At 49.2% G+C, this 16,053-nt stretch overlaps 1 protein-coding gene across 1 annotated transcript; it reads right to left on the reverse strand.

Annotated features, from left to right (window-relative positions):
• Window positions 1-1,819: 1,819 nt before the first annotated feature.
• LOC137465782 (uncharacterized) lies at window positions 1,820-15,598 on the reverse strand (the record flags this gene model as incomplete). The annotated part of the gene is made up of 4 exons (XM_068177800.1): window positions 15,486-15,598; window positions 13,696-13,731; window positions 7,737-8,658; window positions 1,820-2,242 (listed from the first exon to the last, which is right to left on the reverse strand). Coding segments are annotated over exons 1-4 (1,417 nt in total), but the record flags the coding sequence as incomplete, so codon positions are not given.
• Between the last annotated feature and the right edge of the window lie 455 nt (window positions 15,599-16,053).

Consider the following 16,053-nt stretch of genomic DNA (forward strand, 5'->3'; position numbering starts at 1 on the left):
AAAGTGGGGAAAAAGTGGGGAAAAGAAGGAAAAAGTGGGGGAAAATTGGGGAAAAATTGGGGAAAACTGGGGAAAAGAAGGAAAAATTGGGGAAAACTGGGGGAAAAGAAGGAAAAAGTGGGGGAAAAAAGTGGGGAAAAGAAGGAAAAAGTGGGGGAAAAGTTGGGGAAAGTGGAAAATCCTGGGGAAAAAGTGGGGAGGGGAAAGTGGAAAATCCTGGGGAAAAGTGGGGGAAGAAAAGGAAAAACTGGGGGAAATGTGGGGGAATTGGAAAATCCTGGGGAAAGTGGGGGCGAAGGGGAAAATTTTGGGGAAAAATTGGGGAAAATTGGAAAATCGTGGGGAAGAAAGTGGAGGAAATTGGAAAATCCTGGGGAAAAGTGGGGGAAATTGGAAAATCCTGGGGAAAAAGTGGGGGGAAATTGGAATATCCTGGGGAAAGTGGGGGGCGAAGGGGAAAATTTTGGGGAAAATTGGGGAAAATTGGAAAATCGTGGGGGAAAAAGTGGAGGAAATTGGAAAATCCTGGGGAAAAGTGGGGGAAAGTGGAAAATCCTGGGGAAAAGTGGGGGAAAGATGGGAAGGGAAGGAAAAAGTGGGGAAAAAGTGGGAAATGAAGGAAAAATTGGGGAAAAACTGGGGGAAAAGAAGGAAAAAGTGGGGGAAAAGTGGGGGAAAGAAGGAAAATTTGGGGGAAAATGGGGAAAAGAAGGAAAATTTGGGGAAAAAGTGGGGGGAAATTGGAAAATCCTGGGGGAAAAGTGGAGGAAAATTGGAAAATCCTGGGGGAAAAGTGGAGGAAAATTGGAAAATCCTGGGGAATAGTGGAGGAAAATTGGAAAATCCTGGGGGGAAAGTGGGGGCGAAGGGGAAAATTTTGGGGAACATTGTGGAAAATTGGAAAATCCTGGGGAAAAGTTGGGGAAAAAGAAAAAGTGGGGGAAAAATTGGGGGAAAGATGGGGGAAAAGTGGGGAAAAGAAGGAAAATGTGGGGAAAAATTGGGGAAAAATTGGGGGAAATGGGGAAAAGAAGGAAAAAGTGGGGGAAAAAAGTGGGGGAAATCGGAAAATCCTGGGGGAAAAGTGGGCGACGGGGAAGATTTTGGGGAAAATTGGGGAAAATTGTAAAATCCTGGGGAAAAGTGGGGGCGAAGGGGAAGATTTTGGGGGAAAATGGGGGAAATAGGAAAATCCTGGGGAAAATTGGGGAAAAATTGAAAATCCTGGGGAAAAAGTGGGGGCGATGGGGAAGATTTTGGGGAAAATTGGGGGAAAATTGGAAAATCCTGGGGAAAAAGTGGGGGCGAAGGGGAAAATTTTGGGGGGAAAATTGGGGGAAATTGGAAAATCCTGGGGAAAAAAGTGGGGGGGGAAATTGGAAAATGGTGGGGGAAAAAGTGGGGAAAATTGGAAAATCCTGGGGAAAAGTGGGGGAAATTGGAAAATCCTGGGGAAAAGTGGGGGAAAGAGGGGAAGGGAAGGAAAAAGTGGGGAAAAAGTGGGGGAAAATTGGGGAAAAATTGGGGAAAGAAAATGGGGGGAAAAGAAGGAAAAAATTGGGGAAAACTGGGGGGAAAAGAAGGAAAAAAGTGGGGAAAAGAAGGAAAATTTGGGGGAAAAGTGGGGAAAAGTGGGGGAATGAAGGAAAATTTGGGGGAAAAGTGGGGGAGAAAAGAAGGAAAATTTGGGGAAAAAAGTGGGGGGAAATCGGAAATCCTGGGGAAAATTGGGGAAAATTGGAAAATCCTGGGGAAAAAGTGGGGGCGCCGGGGAAGATTTTGGGCAAGGCGGGAAGCGGCGGCGGCGCCGGGCACTCACCGGGTGCAGGCCGTTCCAGGGCCCCCGCTCCCATGCGCTCCCTCCTCCTCACGCCGAAGGGGCCGCGGCTCGTTCCCGGCAAATCGCCGGCGAATTCGGGATAATCGCCGGGGTAATCGGAGTAATCGCCGGGGGTAATCGGAGTAATCGCCGGGGTAATCTGGGGTAATCGCCGGGATACTCGGGCAGCGGCGGCCGGGAGAAGAGCGAGGGCGGCCGCCGCGGCTCGGCCCAGCGGGAGCCGGCCGGGAACGGCTCCGGGAGCCGCCGGGCTCGGGGCCGGCAGCCGCGGCGCGGTGCGGCGGCGGCGGCGCGGGCGGGCGGAGGCGGCGCGGGGCAGCGGGGAAGGGCCCGGGCGGGCGGAAGGGATCCCGAGAGTCGGGGCGAGAGGAGAAGGAGGAGAAGGAGTCGAAGCGGAAAGAGCTGGAAAAAAAAAAAAGGGGAGAAAAAAAATCGGGGGTGAGGGATGGGAGTGAAGGGGTTAAAAATCGGGATTGGGGATGGGAAGAGGGGGAGAAAAATCGGGATTGGGGATGGGAATGAGGGGGTTAAAAATCGGGATTGGGGATGGGAATGAGGGGGTTAAAAATCGGGATTAGGGATGGGAATGAGGGGGTTAAAAATCGGGATTAGGGATGGGAATGAGGGGGCAGAAAATGGGAATGAAATCGGGATTAGGGATGGGAATGAGGGGGGAAAAAATGGGAATGAAATCGGGATTATGGATGGGAATGAGGGGGAAAAAATGGGAATGAAATCGGGATTAGGGATGGGAATGGAGACCTGGAAAAACGGTGAGAAAAATCGGGATTGGGGATGGGAATGGAGGGGTTAAAAATCGGGATTAGGGATGGGAATGAGGGGGGAGAAAATGGGAATAAATTCGGGATTAGGGATGGGAATGGAGACCTGGAAAATCGGGAGAAAAATCGGGATTGGGGATGGGAATGAGGGGCAGAAAATGGGAGAAAAATCGGGATTGAGGATGGGAATGAGGGGGAGAAAACCAGGAGAAAAATCGGGATTGGGGACGGGAATGAGGGGGAAAAAATGGGAATGAAATCGGGGTGAGGGATGGGAATGGGGGGTTAAAAATCGGGATGGGGGAGGGAAGAGGAGGAGAATAATCGGGATTGGGGGATGGGAATGGGGGGGAAAAAATGGGAATGAAATCGGGATTAGGGATGGGAATGGAGACCTGGAAAAACGGGAGAAAAAATCGGGATTGGGGATGGGAATGAGGGGGAGAAAATGGGAACGAAATCGGGATTAGGGATGGGAATGAGGGGGAGAAAATGGGAATAAATTCGGGATAAAGGATGGGAAGGGAGACCTGGAAAACCGGGAGAAAAAATCGGGAATGGGGAAGGAAGGAGGGGGTTAAAATCGGGATTGGGGATGGGAATGAGGGGGAGAAAATGGGAATGAAATCGGGATTGGGGATGGGAATGGAGAACTGGAAATTCGGGAGAAAAATCGGGGATTGGGGATGGGAATGAGGGGGAGAAAAATGGGAACGAAATCGGGATTGGGGATGGGAATGGGGGAGAAAACCAGGAGAAAAATCGGGATGGGGGATGGGAATGAGGGGAAGAAAAATGGAGAAAAAAAAATCAGGATTAGGGATGGGAATGAGGGGGGAAAAAATGGGAGAGAAAAAAAATTGGGATTAGAGATGGGAATGAGGGGGAAAAAATGGGAATGAAATCGGGATTAGGGATGGGAATGGAGACCTGGAAAAACGGGAGAAAAATCGGGATTAGGGATGGGAATGAGGGGGAGAAAATGGGAATAAATTCGGGATTGGGAATGGGAATGAGGGGGAGAAAAATGGGAATAAATTTGGGATTAGGGATGGGAATGGGGGAGAAAATGGGAATGAAATCGGGATTGGGGATGGGAATGGGGGAGAAAATGGGAATGAAATCGGGATTAGGGATGGGAATGAGGCGGAGAAAGAAAAATCGGGATTAGGGATGGAAAGGAGGGGGGAAAAATGGGAATGAAATCGGGATTGGGGATGGGAATGAGGGGGAGAAAACCAGGAGAAAAATCAGGATTGGGGATGGGAATGGAGACCTGGAAAAACGGGAGAAAAATCGGGATTGGGGGATGGGAATGGAGGGGTTAAAAATCAGGATTAGGGATGGGAATGAGGGGGAGAAAAATGGGAATGAAATCGGGATTGGGGGATGGGAATGAGGGAGGAGAAAATGGGAATAAATTCGGGATTAGGGATGGGAAGGGAGACCTGGAAAAATCAGGAGAAAAATCGGGATGGGGGATGGGAATGAGGGGCAGAAAATGGGAGAAAAATCGGGATTGAGGATGGGAATGAGGGGGAGAAAACCAGGAGAAAAATCGGGATTGGGGACGGGAATGAGGGGGGAAAAAATGGGAATGAAATCGGGGTGAGGGATGGGAATGGGGGGTTAAAAATCGGGATGGGGGAGGGAAGAGGAGGAGAATAATCGGGATTGGGATGGGAATGGGGGGGAAAAAATGGGAATGAAATCGGGATTGGGGATGGGAATGGAGACCTGGAAAATCGGGAGGAAAAATCGGGATTGGGGATGGGAATGAGGGGGCAGAAAATGGGAATGAAATCGGGATTGGGGATGGGAATGGAGACCTGGAAAATCGGGAGAAAAATCGGGATTAGGGATGGGAATGAGGGGCAGAAAATGGGAATGAAATCGGGATGGGGATGGGAATGGAGGGGGTTAAAAATCGGGATTAGGGATGGGAATGAGGGGCAGAAAATGGGAATGAAATCGGGATTGGGGATGGGAAGGAGGGGGAGAAAATGGGAATAAATTCGGGATATAGGATGGGAAGGGAGACCTGGAAAAATGGGAGAAAAATCGGGATTGGGGAAGGAAGGAGGGGGAGAAAAATCGGGATTGGGGATGGGAATGGAGACCTGGAAAATCGGGAGAAAAATCAGGATTGGGGATGGGAATGGAGGGGCAGAAAATGGGAATGAAATCGGGATGGGGATGGGAATGGAGAGGTTAAAAATCGGGATTGGGGATGGAAAGGAGGGGGGAGAAAATGGGAATGAAATCGGGATTGGGGATGGGAATGGAGACCTGGAAAAACGGGAGAAAAATCGGGATGGGGGGATGGGGAATGAGGGGAAGAAAATCGGGATGGGGAGGGAAGGAGGGGGAGAAAAATGGGAATGAAATCGGGATTGGGGATGGGAATGGGGGGGGTTAAAAATCGGGATTAGGGATGGGAATGAGGGGGGAGAAAAATCGGGATTGGGGATGGGAATGGAGGGGCAGAAAATTGGGAAGGAGGGGCAGAAAATGGGAATAAAATCGGAATTAGGGATGGGAATGGAGGACCTGGGAAAAACGGGGAGAAAAATCGGATTGGGGATGGGAATGGAGACCTGGAAATTCGGGAGAAAAATCCGGATTGGGGATGGGAATGAGGGGCAGAAAATGGGAATAAAATCGGGATGAGGGATGGGAATGGAAACCTGGAAAAACGGGAGAAAAATCGGGATTGGGGATGGGAATGAGGGGGAGAAAAATGGGAATAAAATCGGGATTAGGGATGGGAATGAGGGGGAGAAAATGGGAATAAATTCGGGATTGGGGATGGGAATGAGGGGAGAAAATGGGAATGGAATCGGGATTGGGGTGGGAATGGGGGAGAAATTGGGAATTGGGATTAGGGATGGAAAGGAGGGGGGGAAAAATGGGAATGAAATCAGGATTAGGGATGGGAATGGAGGGGTTAAAAATCGGGATTAGGGATGGGAATGAGGGGGAGAAAATGGGAATGAAATCGGGGGTGAGGGATGGGAATGGAGGGGTTAAAAATCGGGATGGGGAGGGAAGGAGGGGGAGAAAAATCGGGATTGGGGGATGGGAATGGAGGGGCAGAAAATTGGGAAGGAGGGGCAGAAAATGGGAATAAAATCGGAATTAGGGATGGGAATGAGGGGGAGAAAATGGGAATGAAATCGGGATTAGGGATGGGAATGGAAACGTGGAAAAACAGGAGAAAAATCGGGATTGGGGGATGGGAATGAGGGGCAGAAAATTGGGAAGGAGGGGCAGAAATGGGAATAAAATCGGAATTAGGGATGGGAATGAGGGGGGAGAAAATGGGAATGAAATTGGGATTAGGGATGGGAATGGAGACCTGGAAATTCGGGAGAAAAATCGGGATTGGGGATGGGAATGAGGGGCAGAAAATGGGAATGAAATCGGGATTGGGGATGGGAAGGAGGGGGAGAAAATGGGAATAAATTCGGGATATAGGATGGGAAGGGAGACCTGGAAAAATGGGAGAAAAATCGGGATTGGGGATGGGAATGGGGGGGTTAAAAATCAGGATTAGGGATGGGAATGAGGGGGAAAAAATGGGAATGAAATCGGGATTAGGGATGGGAATGGAGACCTGGAAAACCGGGAGAAAAATCGGGGATGGGGGGTGGGAATGAGGGGCAGAAAAACCAGGAATAAAATCGGGGATTGGGAATGGGAATGGGGAACAGAAAAATGGGAATAAAATCAGGATTGGGGCTGGGATCCGTTTTTATCCGGGGAAAATGGGAATTTCCAGGAAAAGGAGGGATTTTGGGATCTTTTGGGATCCTTTGGGATCCTCCGGGATCCCCTGCCCACCTCCAGAGCTGCTCCTGGCCATTTTTAAACCCTCTCCAGTCCCAAAATTCCCAAAAATTCCCAAAATTCCCCAAAAATTCCCTAAAAACGTGGGAATTCTCTCAGAAAAACCCAAATTTGACATTAAACCTCCCTGTGCCATTCCCAAAATTCCCAAAATTCCCCAAAATTCCCAAAACTTCCCAGAAAATTCCCAAAATTCCCCAAAATTCCCAATAAATTCCCCAAAATTCCCAGAAAAATTCCAAAAATTCCCAAAAATTCCCCAAAAATCCCCAAAATTGCCCCTAAAAATTCCCAAAATTCCCAAAAATTCTCTAAAAATTCCCCAAAATTCCCAAAAATTCCCAAAAATTCCCTAAAATTCCCGAAAAAATTCTCAAAAAATTCCCCAAAATTCCCTAAAATTCCCTAAAATTCCCTAAAAATTCCCCAAAATTCCTAAAAAATTCCCGAAATTCCCACAAAATTCCCAAAAAATCCCCAAAAATTCCTAAAAAATTCCTTAAAATTCCCTAAAAATTCCCAAAATTCCCTAAAATTCCCCAAAAATTCCCCAAAAATCCCCCAAATCCCCCAAAATTTCCCCAAAACCCCGGGAATTCTTCAGGAAAATCCCCAGAACCGGAGCTTCCAGCCCCGGTAACCCTGGGAAATCTCCGGAATTTTGGGGCGGAAGCCTCCGGCAACGCCGACGCACGGCCCCGGAGCGGATCCCCCGGAGCGGATCCCCGGAGCGGATCCCCGGGGAGCGGATCCCCGGAGCGGATCCCCGGAGTGGATCCCCGGAGCAGATCCCCGGAGCGGATCCCCAGGGAGCGGATCCCCGGAGCGGATCCCCGGAGCGGATCCCCGGAGCGGATCCCCGGGGAGCGGATCCCCGGGGAGCGGATCCCCGGAGCGGATCCCCGGAGCGCGGCCCCGGAGCGGATCCCCGGAGCGGATCCCTGGAGCGGATCCCCGGAGCGGATCCCCGGAGCGCGGCCCCGGAGTGGATCCCTGGAGCGGATCCCCGGGGAGCGGATCCCCGGAGCGGATCCCCGGAGCGGATCCCTGGAGCGGATCCCCGGAGCGGATCCCCGGAGCGCGGCCCCGGAGTGGATCCCCGGAGCGGATCCCCGAAGCGGATCCCCGGAGCGGATCCCCGGGGAGCGGATCCCCGGGGAGCGGATCCCCGGAGCGGATCCCCGGAGCGCGGCCCCGGAGCGGATCCCCGGAGGCGGATCCCCGGAGCGGATCCCCGGAGCGGATCCCCGGGATCCCGAGCCCACCTGGGCTGCGGCTCGGCGCCGCCCTCCTTGGCCAGCAGGTCCAGGCGCTGGTTGATCTTGGCGATGATGGAGTCGCCGGGGATCTCGGCGGATCCCGAGGATCCCGGGGCCGGGGGAGGAGCCCGAGGATCCCCGGCCGAAGGCGGATCCCGAGCCGAAGGCGCTCCTGGGGACGAAGGCGGATCCGGCGGATCCCGAGGCGAAGGAGGTCCCGGATCCCGAGGCGAAGGTGGATCCAGATCCCGAGCTGAAGGTGGATCCCGCAGATCCCGAGCCGAATGTGGATCCAGATCCCGAGCCGAAGGTGGATCCGGCGGATCCCGACCCGAAGGTGGACGCAGATCCCGAACCGTAGGCGGATCCGGATCCCGACCCGAAGGCGGATCCAGATCCCGACCCGAAGGTGGATCCGGATCCCGACCCAAACGTGGATGCGGCGGATCCCGATCCAAACGTGGATCCGGATCCCGATCCAAAGGCGGCTCCGGCAGATCCCGAGGCGAAGGCGGGTCCGGATCCCGAGGCGAAGGCGGCTCCGGCGGATCCCGATCCAAAGGCGGCTCCAGCGGATCCCGATCCGAAGGCGGATCCGGCGGATCCCGATCCGAAGGCGGCTCCGGCGGATCCCGATCCAAAGGCAGCTCCGGCGGATCCCGATCCGAAGGCGGCTCCGGCGGATCCCGATCCGAAGGCGGGCTCCGGCGGATCCCGATCCGAAGGCGGCTCCGGCGGATCCCGATCCGAAGGCGGGGGATCCGGCGGATCCCGACCCGAAGGCGGGGCCCTGGCCGGGCGCGGGCCCCAGCTCGGCCGCCTTGGGGGGATCCCAGGCGGCGCCGGCGGCCGCCCCTCCCCCGTAGCCGAAGGAGGCGCCGGCGGGGGGCCGAGCTCTGCGCCGGGAAGAACTCGTAACCCTCGTAGCCTGCCGGGAGGAAAGGGTTAATTAATTAACGCATTAGTTAATTAGGAGCTCATTAAGGGGAATAATTAAAGAGTTACAAGGGGGGAGCCCCAGCAGGAAAAATCCCCGGGAAAATTGCAAGGAAAAAGAATCCCAAGGGAATTTTTGGGGGTGTGAAACTCGTAACCCTCACAGCCTGGGGATCAATTAGTTAATTATTTAACTCATTAGTTAATTAGTTACGGGCTCGTTGAAGGGAATAATTAAAGAGTTACAGCTGGGGGAGCTTAACAGGAAAAATCCCCCGGGAAAAATTGCAAGGAAAAAGAATCCCCAGGGAATTTTTGGGGGGTGTGGAACTCGTAACCCTCGTAGCCTGGGCAGGAAAGGGTTAATGAGCTCATTAACTCATTAGTTAATTAATTAGAGGCTCATTAAGGGAATAATTAAAGAGTTACAGCGGGGGGGAGCCCAGGAGGAAAAACAACCCCGGGAAAATTGCAAGGAAAAAGAATCCCCAGGGAATTTTGGGGGTGTGGAACTCGTAACCCTCGCAGCCTGGGGAGGAAATGGTTAATGAGCTCATTAACTCATTAGTTAATTAGTTACAGGTTCATTAAGGGGGTAATTAGAGAGTTACAAGGGGGGAGCCCAGCAGGAAAAACAACCCCGGGAAAATTGCAAGGAAAAAGAATCCCCAGGGAATTTTTGGGGGGTTTGGAACTCGTAACCCTCGCAGCCTGGGAATCAATTAGTTAATTATTTAACTCATTAATTTATTAGGAGCTCATTAAGAGAATAATTAAAGAGTTACAGCGGGGGGAGCCCAGCAGGAAAAACAACCCCGGGGAAATTGCAAGGAAAAAGAATCCCCAGGGAATTTTGGGGTGTGGAACTCGTAACCCTCGCAGCCTGGGCGGGAAAGGGTTAATGAGCTCATTAACTCATTAGTTAATTAATTAGAGGCTCATTAAGGGAATAATTAAAGAGTTACAGTGGGGGGGAGCCCAGCAGGAAAAACAACCCCCGGGGAAATTGCAAGGAAAAAGAATCCCCAGGGAATTTTGGGGGTGTGGAACTCGTAACCCTCGCAGCCTGGGCGGGGAAAGGGTTAATGAGCTCATTAGTTAATTAATTAGGGGCTCATTAGGGGAATAATTACAGAGTTACAAGGGGGGAGCTCAACAGGAAAAACAACCCCGGGAAAATTGCAAGGAAAAAAGAATCCCCAGGGAATTTTTGGGGGTGTGGAACTCGTAACCCTCGCAGCCTGGGCAGGAAATGGTTAATGAGCTCATTAACTCATTAGTTAATTAATTAGGGGCTCATTAAGGGAATAATTAAAGAGTTACAAGGGGGGAGCTCAACAGGAAAAATCCCCCGGGAAAATTGCAAGGAAAAAGAATCCCAAGGGAATTTTTGGGGGTGTGGAACTCGTAACCCTCGCAGCCTGGGCGGGAAAGGGTTAATGAGCTCATTAACTCATTAGTTAATTAATTAGCTTCAAGCTCATTAAGGGAGTAATTAGAGAGTTACAGCGGGGGGAGCCCAGCAGGAAAAACAACCCCGGGAAAATTGCAAGGAAAAAGAATCCCCAGGGAATTTTGGGGGTGTGGAACTCGTAACCCTCACAGCCTGGGAATTAATTAGTTAATTATTTAACTCATTAATTAATTAGGGGCTCATTAAGGGGAATAATTAAAGAGTTACAGTGGGGGGAGCCCAGCAGGAAAAACAACCCCGGGGAAATTGCAAGGAAAAAGAATCCCCAGGGAATTTTGGGGGTGTTGGAACTCGTAACCCTCGCAGCCTGGGCGGGAAAGGGTTAATGAGCTCATTAACTCATTAGTTAATTAGTTACGGGCTCATTAAGGGGGTAATTACAGAGTTACAGCGGGGGGAGCCCAGCAGGAAAAACAACCCCGGGGAAATTGCAAGGAAAAAGAATCCCCAGGGAATTTTGGGGGTGTGGAACTGGTAACCCTCATAGCCTGGGCGAGAAAGGGTTAATGAGCTCATTAACTCATTAGTTAATTAGTTAGGGGCTCATTAAGGGTGTAATTAGAGAGTTACAGCGGGGGGAGCCCAGCAGGAGAAACAACCCCAGGAAAATTGCAAGGAAAAAGAATCCCCAGGGAATTTTGGGGGTGTGGAACTCGTAACCCTCGCAGCCTGGGCAGGAAAGGGTTAATGAGCTCATTAACTCATTAGTTAATTAGTTACAGGTTCATTAAGGGGGTAATTAGAGAGTTACAGCAGGGGGGAGCCCAGCAGGAAAAACAACCCCGGGGAAATTGCAAGGAAAAAGAATCCCCAGGGAATTTTTGGGGGTGTGGAACTCGTAACCCTCACAGCCTGGGGAGGAAAGGGTTAATGAGCTCATTAACTCATTAGTTAATTAGTTACAGGTTCATTAAGGGGGTAATTAGAGAGTTACAGCGGGGGGAGCCCAGCAGGAGAAACAACCCCAGGAAAATTGCAAGGAAAAAGAATCCCAAGGGAATTTTTGGGGGTGTGGAACTCGTAACCCTCACAGCCTGGGCCGGAAAGGGTTAATGAGCTCATTAACTCATTAGTTAATTAGTTACGGGAAAGGGAAAGGGAAAGGCTCGTTAAGGGAAATAATTACAGAGTTACAAGGGGGGAGCTCAACAGGAAAAATCCCCCGGGAAAATTGCAAGGAAAAAGAATCCCCAGGGAATTTTGGGGTGTGGAACTCGTAACCCTCGTAGCTTGGGGAGGAAAGGGTTAATTAATTAACTAATTAATTAATTAGGGGCTCATTAAGGGAATAATTAAAGAGTTACAGCGGGGGGAGCCCAGCAAGAAAAACAACCCCGGGAACATTGCAAGGAAAAAGAATCCCCAGGGAATTTTGGGGGTTTGGAACTCGTAACCCTCGCAGCCTGGGCAGGAAAGGGTTAATTAATTAACTAATTAATTAATTAGGAGCTCATTAAGAGAATAATTAAAGAGTTACAGCGGGGGGAGCCCAGCAGGAAAAATCCCCCGGGAAAAATTGCAAGGAAAAAGAATCCCCAGGGAATTTTGGGGTGTGGAACTCGTAACCCTTGCAGCCTGGGTGAGAAAGGGTTAATGAGCTCATTAACTCATTAGTTAATTAATTAGCTACGGGCTCATTAAGGGAATAATTAAAGAGTTACAGCAGGGGGAGCCCAGCAGGAAAAACAACCCCGGGGAAATTGCAAGGAAAAAGAATCCCCAGGGAATTTTGGGGGTTTGGAACTCGTAACCCTCACAGCCTGGGCGGGAAAGGGTTAATTAATTAACTCATTAGTTAATTAGGGGCTCATTAAGTGGGGAATTAAAGAATTACAGCGGGGGGGAGCCCAGCAGGAAAAGCCCTGGGAAAATTGCAAGGAAAAAGGGAGGGGAAAAAGGGGGAGGGGAAGGGAAAAAAGGAAGGAAAAGAGAGGGAAAATTGGGAAAAAATTGGGAAAAAATTGGGAAAATTGGGAAAAATTGGGAAAAAATTGGGGAAAAAATTGGGGAAAAATTGGGGAAAAATTGGGAAAAATTGGGAAAAAATTGGGGAAAATTGGGAAAGGAGAGAGGAAATTGTGAAAATTGGGAAAAATTGGGAAAATTGGGGGAAAATTGGGAAAAAATTGGGAAAGGAGAGGGGAAATTGGGGGAAAATTGTGAAAATTTGGGAAAGAGAGGGGGAAATTGGGAAAAATTGGGAAAGGAGAGGGAAAAATTGGGGAAAATTGGGAAAATTTGGGAAAATTGGGAAAAAATTGGGAAAGGAGAGGGGGAAATTGGGGAAAATTGGGAAAAATTGGGAAAAATTGGGGAAAAATTGGGAAAGGAGAGGGGGAAATTGGGAAAAATTGGGAAAAATTGGGAAAAGAGAGGGGAAATTGGGGAAAATTGGGGGAAAGAGAGGGAAAATTGGGGAAAATTGGGAAAAATTGGGAAGGGAGAGGGGAAAATTGGGAAAAATTGTGAAAATTTGGGAAAGAGAGGGGAAATTGGGAAAAATTGGGAAAGGAGAGGGAAAAATTGGGAAAAAATTGGGAAAAAATGGGAAAGGAGAGGGGAAATTGGGGAAAATTGGGAAAAATTGGGAAAAGAGAGGGGAAATTGGGGAAAATTGGGGAAAGAGAGGGAAAATTGGGGGAAAATTGGGAAAAATTGGGAAGGGAGAGGGGGAAAATTGGGAAAAATTGTGAAAATTTGGGAAAGAGAGGGGAAATTGGGAAAAATTGGGAAGGAGAGGGAAAAATTGGGAAAAAATTGGGAAAAAATGGGAAAGGAGAGGGGAAATTGGGGAAAATTGGGAAAATTGGGAAAAGAGAAGGGAAATTGGGAAAGGAGAGGGGAAATTGGGGAAAATTGGGAAAAGAAAGGGGAAATTGGGAAAAATTGGGGAAAATTGGGAAAAAATTGGGAAAAATTGGGGAAAAAGTGGGGAAAAATTGGGAAAAATTGGGAAAAATTGGGAAAAATTGGGAAAAGAGAGGGGAAATTGGGGAAAATTGGGAAAAGGAGAGGGAAAATTGGGGAAAATTGGGGAAAATTGGGAAAAGAAAGTGAAAAAGGGAGGGGAAAATCGGGGAAATGAGGGGGAAAAGGAGGGGAAAAGTTGCAAAATGGGAAAAGAAAGGGGAAAAATTGGGGGAAAATTGGGGAAAAGGAGGGGAAAAGTTGGAAAAAATGGGAAAAGAAAGGAAAAATTTGGGGAAAATGGTGGAAATGAGGAAATAAGTTGGAAAAATGGGAAAAGAATGGGAAAATTGGGAAAAATGGTGGGGAAATGGGGGAAAATGAGGGGAAAAGTGGGAAAAAATGGGAAAAGAAAGGGGAAAATTTGGGGAAAATGGGGGGGAAATGGAGGAAAAGGAGGGGAAAAGTTGGAAAAATGGGAAAAGAAAGGGGAAAATTGGGAAAATGGTGGGGAAATGGAGGGAATAAGTTGGAAAAAAACAGGGAAAAAGGGGAAAAATTGGGAAAAATGGGGGGGAAAGAGGGAAAATGGGAAAAGTTGAGGTGGGAATTGCCAGGTTGCCACGGATGCCGGCCCCTGTCACCCACCTTGCCAGCTGCTGCTCGCGTTGGTGCCGTAGGGAGCTGGAAAAAAGGGGAAAAATCAGGAATTTCGCATGGAAAACCGCGGGGATTGGGGCCGAGACGTTTGGGGTTTCGGGGCAAAGCGGGGATGGGGGGATAAATCGTCAAGGGTTTGGGATTGGGGTGGAATTGTGAGGGTTTTGTGGAAAAAATGGGGAGAAAATGGGGGGGAAACGGGAGGAAAATGGGAGAAAAGGGGGGAAAATGGGGAGAATTGGGAGAAAAATGGGATAAGAGGGGGGAAAATGGGAGAAAAATTGGAGAAAAGGGGGGAAAATGGGATAAGAGGGGGGAAAATGGGAGAAAAATGGGAGAAAAATGGGATAAAAATGGGATAAGAGGGGGGGAAATGGGAGAAAAATGGGAGAAAAGGGGGGGAAATGGGAGAAAAATGGGATAAAAGGGGGGGAAATGGAAGAAAAATGGGATAAAAGGGGAAAATGGGGGGAAAATGGGAGAAATTGGGAGAAAATGGGGGGGAAAATGGGATAAAAGGGGGGAAAATGGGAGGAAAATGGGGGAAAAGGGAGAAAATTGGAGAAAAATGGAGAAAAATGGGGAGGAAAAATGGGATAAGAGGGGGGAAATGGGAGAAAAATGGGAGAAAAGGGGGGGAAAATGGGGGGGAAATGGGATAAAAGGGGGGGAAATGGGAGAAAAATGGGAGAAAAGGGAGAAAAATGGGAGAAAAATGGGAGAAAGATTGGATAAAAATGGGATAAGGGGGGAAATGGGAGAAAAATGGGAGAAAAATGGGATAAGGGGGGGGGAAAATGGGAGAAAAATGGGGAGAAAAGGGAGAAAAATGGGGGAAATTGGGAGAAAATGGGGAAAATGAGAGAAAAATGGGGGAAAATGGGGGTGAAAATAGGAGAAAAAAGGAATAAAATGGGAGAAAATGGAGAGAAGGAGAGAAACAAGGGGGAAATTGGGGGAAATTGGGGAAAATGGGAGATATGGGGAAAAATGGGAGTGAAAAGAGGAGAAGAAAGGGAAAAATGGGAGGAAATGGGAGAAAAATGGGGAAATGAGAGAAAAATGGGGAAAATTGGGTGAAAAAATGAGAAAAAAGGGAAAATGGAAGGAAATTGGAGAAAAATGGGGGGGAATTGGGGGAAATGACAGAAAAATTGGGGGAAATGAGAGAAAAATTGGGAAAAAGGGGGGGTGAAAAGAGGAGGAAAAAAGGAAATAAAAATGGGAGAAAAATGGGGGGAAGGAGAGAAACAAGGGGAAATTTGGGGAAATTGGGGAAAATGGGAGAAAAATTGGGGAAATGGGAGAAAAATGGGGAAAATGAGAGAAAAATTGGGAAAATGGGGGTGAAAAGAGGAGAAAAAAGGAATAAAATGGGAGAAAAATGGGGGGAAGGAGAGAAACAAGGGGAAATTTGGGGAAATTGGGGAAAATGGGAGAAAAATTGGGGAAATGGGAGAAAAATGGGGAAAATGAGAGAAAAATGGGGGAAATGAGAGAAAAATTGGGAAAATGGGGGTGAAAAGAGGAGAAAAAAGAAATAAAATGGGAGAAAAATGGGGTGAAGGAGAGAAACAAGGGGGAAATTGGGGGAAATTGGGGGAAATTTGGGGGAAATGGGAGAAAAAAAGGAATAAAATGGGAGAAAAATGGGGGTAAAGAGAGAAACGAGGGGGGAAATTGGGGGAAATTGGGGAAAATGGGAGAAATTAGGGGGAAATTTGGGGGAAATTGGGGGGGAAAAAGGAGAAGAGGAGGAAAAGGAGGGAGGAGCTCACCCTGGGCGCCGGCGGCCCCGGAGCTCCAGGTGCCATAACCTGGGGAAAAGGAGAATCCGTCAGGGGAAAGGGAAAGGTTCCCTTTTCTGAAATGCAGCGTAAATCCTAAATCCCAGCCCCGATCCTAAATCCCAGACCCAAATCCAGCGTAAATCCTAAATCCCAGCCCCGATCCTAAATCCCAGCCCCAAATCCAGCGTAAATCCTAAATTCCAGCCCCAAATCCAGCCCCAAATCCAGCGTAAATCCTAAATCCCAGCCCCGATCCTAAATCCCAGCCCCAAATCCAGTGTAAATCCTAAATCCCGGCCCCGATCCCAAATCCAGCCCTAAATCCAGCACCACATCCAGCTTCAATCCTAAATCCCAGCCCCAAATTCCAGCGTAAATCCTAAATCCCGGCCCCGATCCTAAATCCAGCCCCAAATCCAGTGTAAATCCTAAATTCCAGCCCCAAATCCAGCGTAAATCCTAAATCCCAGCCCCAAATCCAGCGTAAATCCTAAATCCCAGCCCCGATCCTAAATCCTAGCCCCAAATCCAGCGTAAATCCTAAATCCTGGCCCCC

Source organism: Anomalospiza imberbis, unplaced genomic scaffold (assembly GCF_031753505.1).
Source record: "Anomalospiza imberbis isolate Cuckoo-Finch-1a 21T00152 unplaced genomic scaffold, ASM3175350v1 scaffold_1093, whole genome shotgun sequence".
NCBI classification, from domain to species: domain Eukaryota; kingdom Metazoa; phylum Chordata; class Aves; order Passeriformes; family Viduidae; genus Anomalospiza; species Anomalospiza imberbis.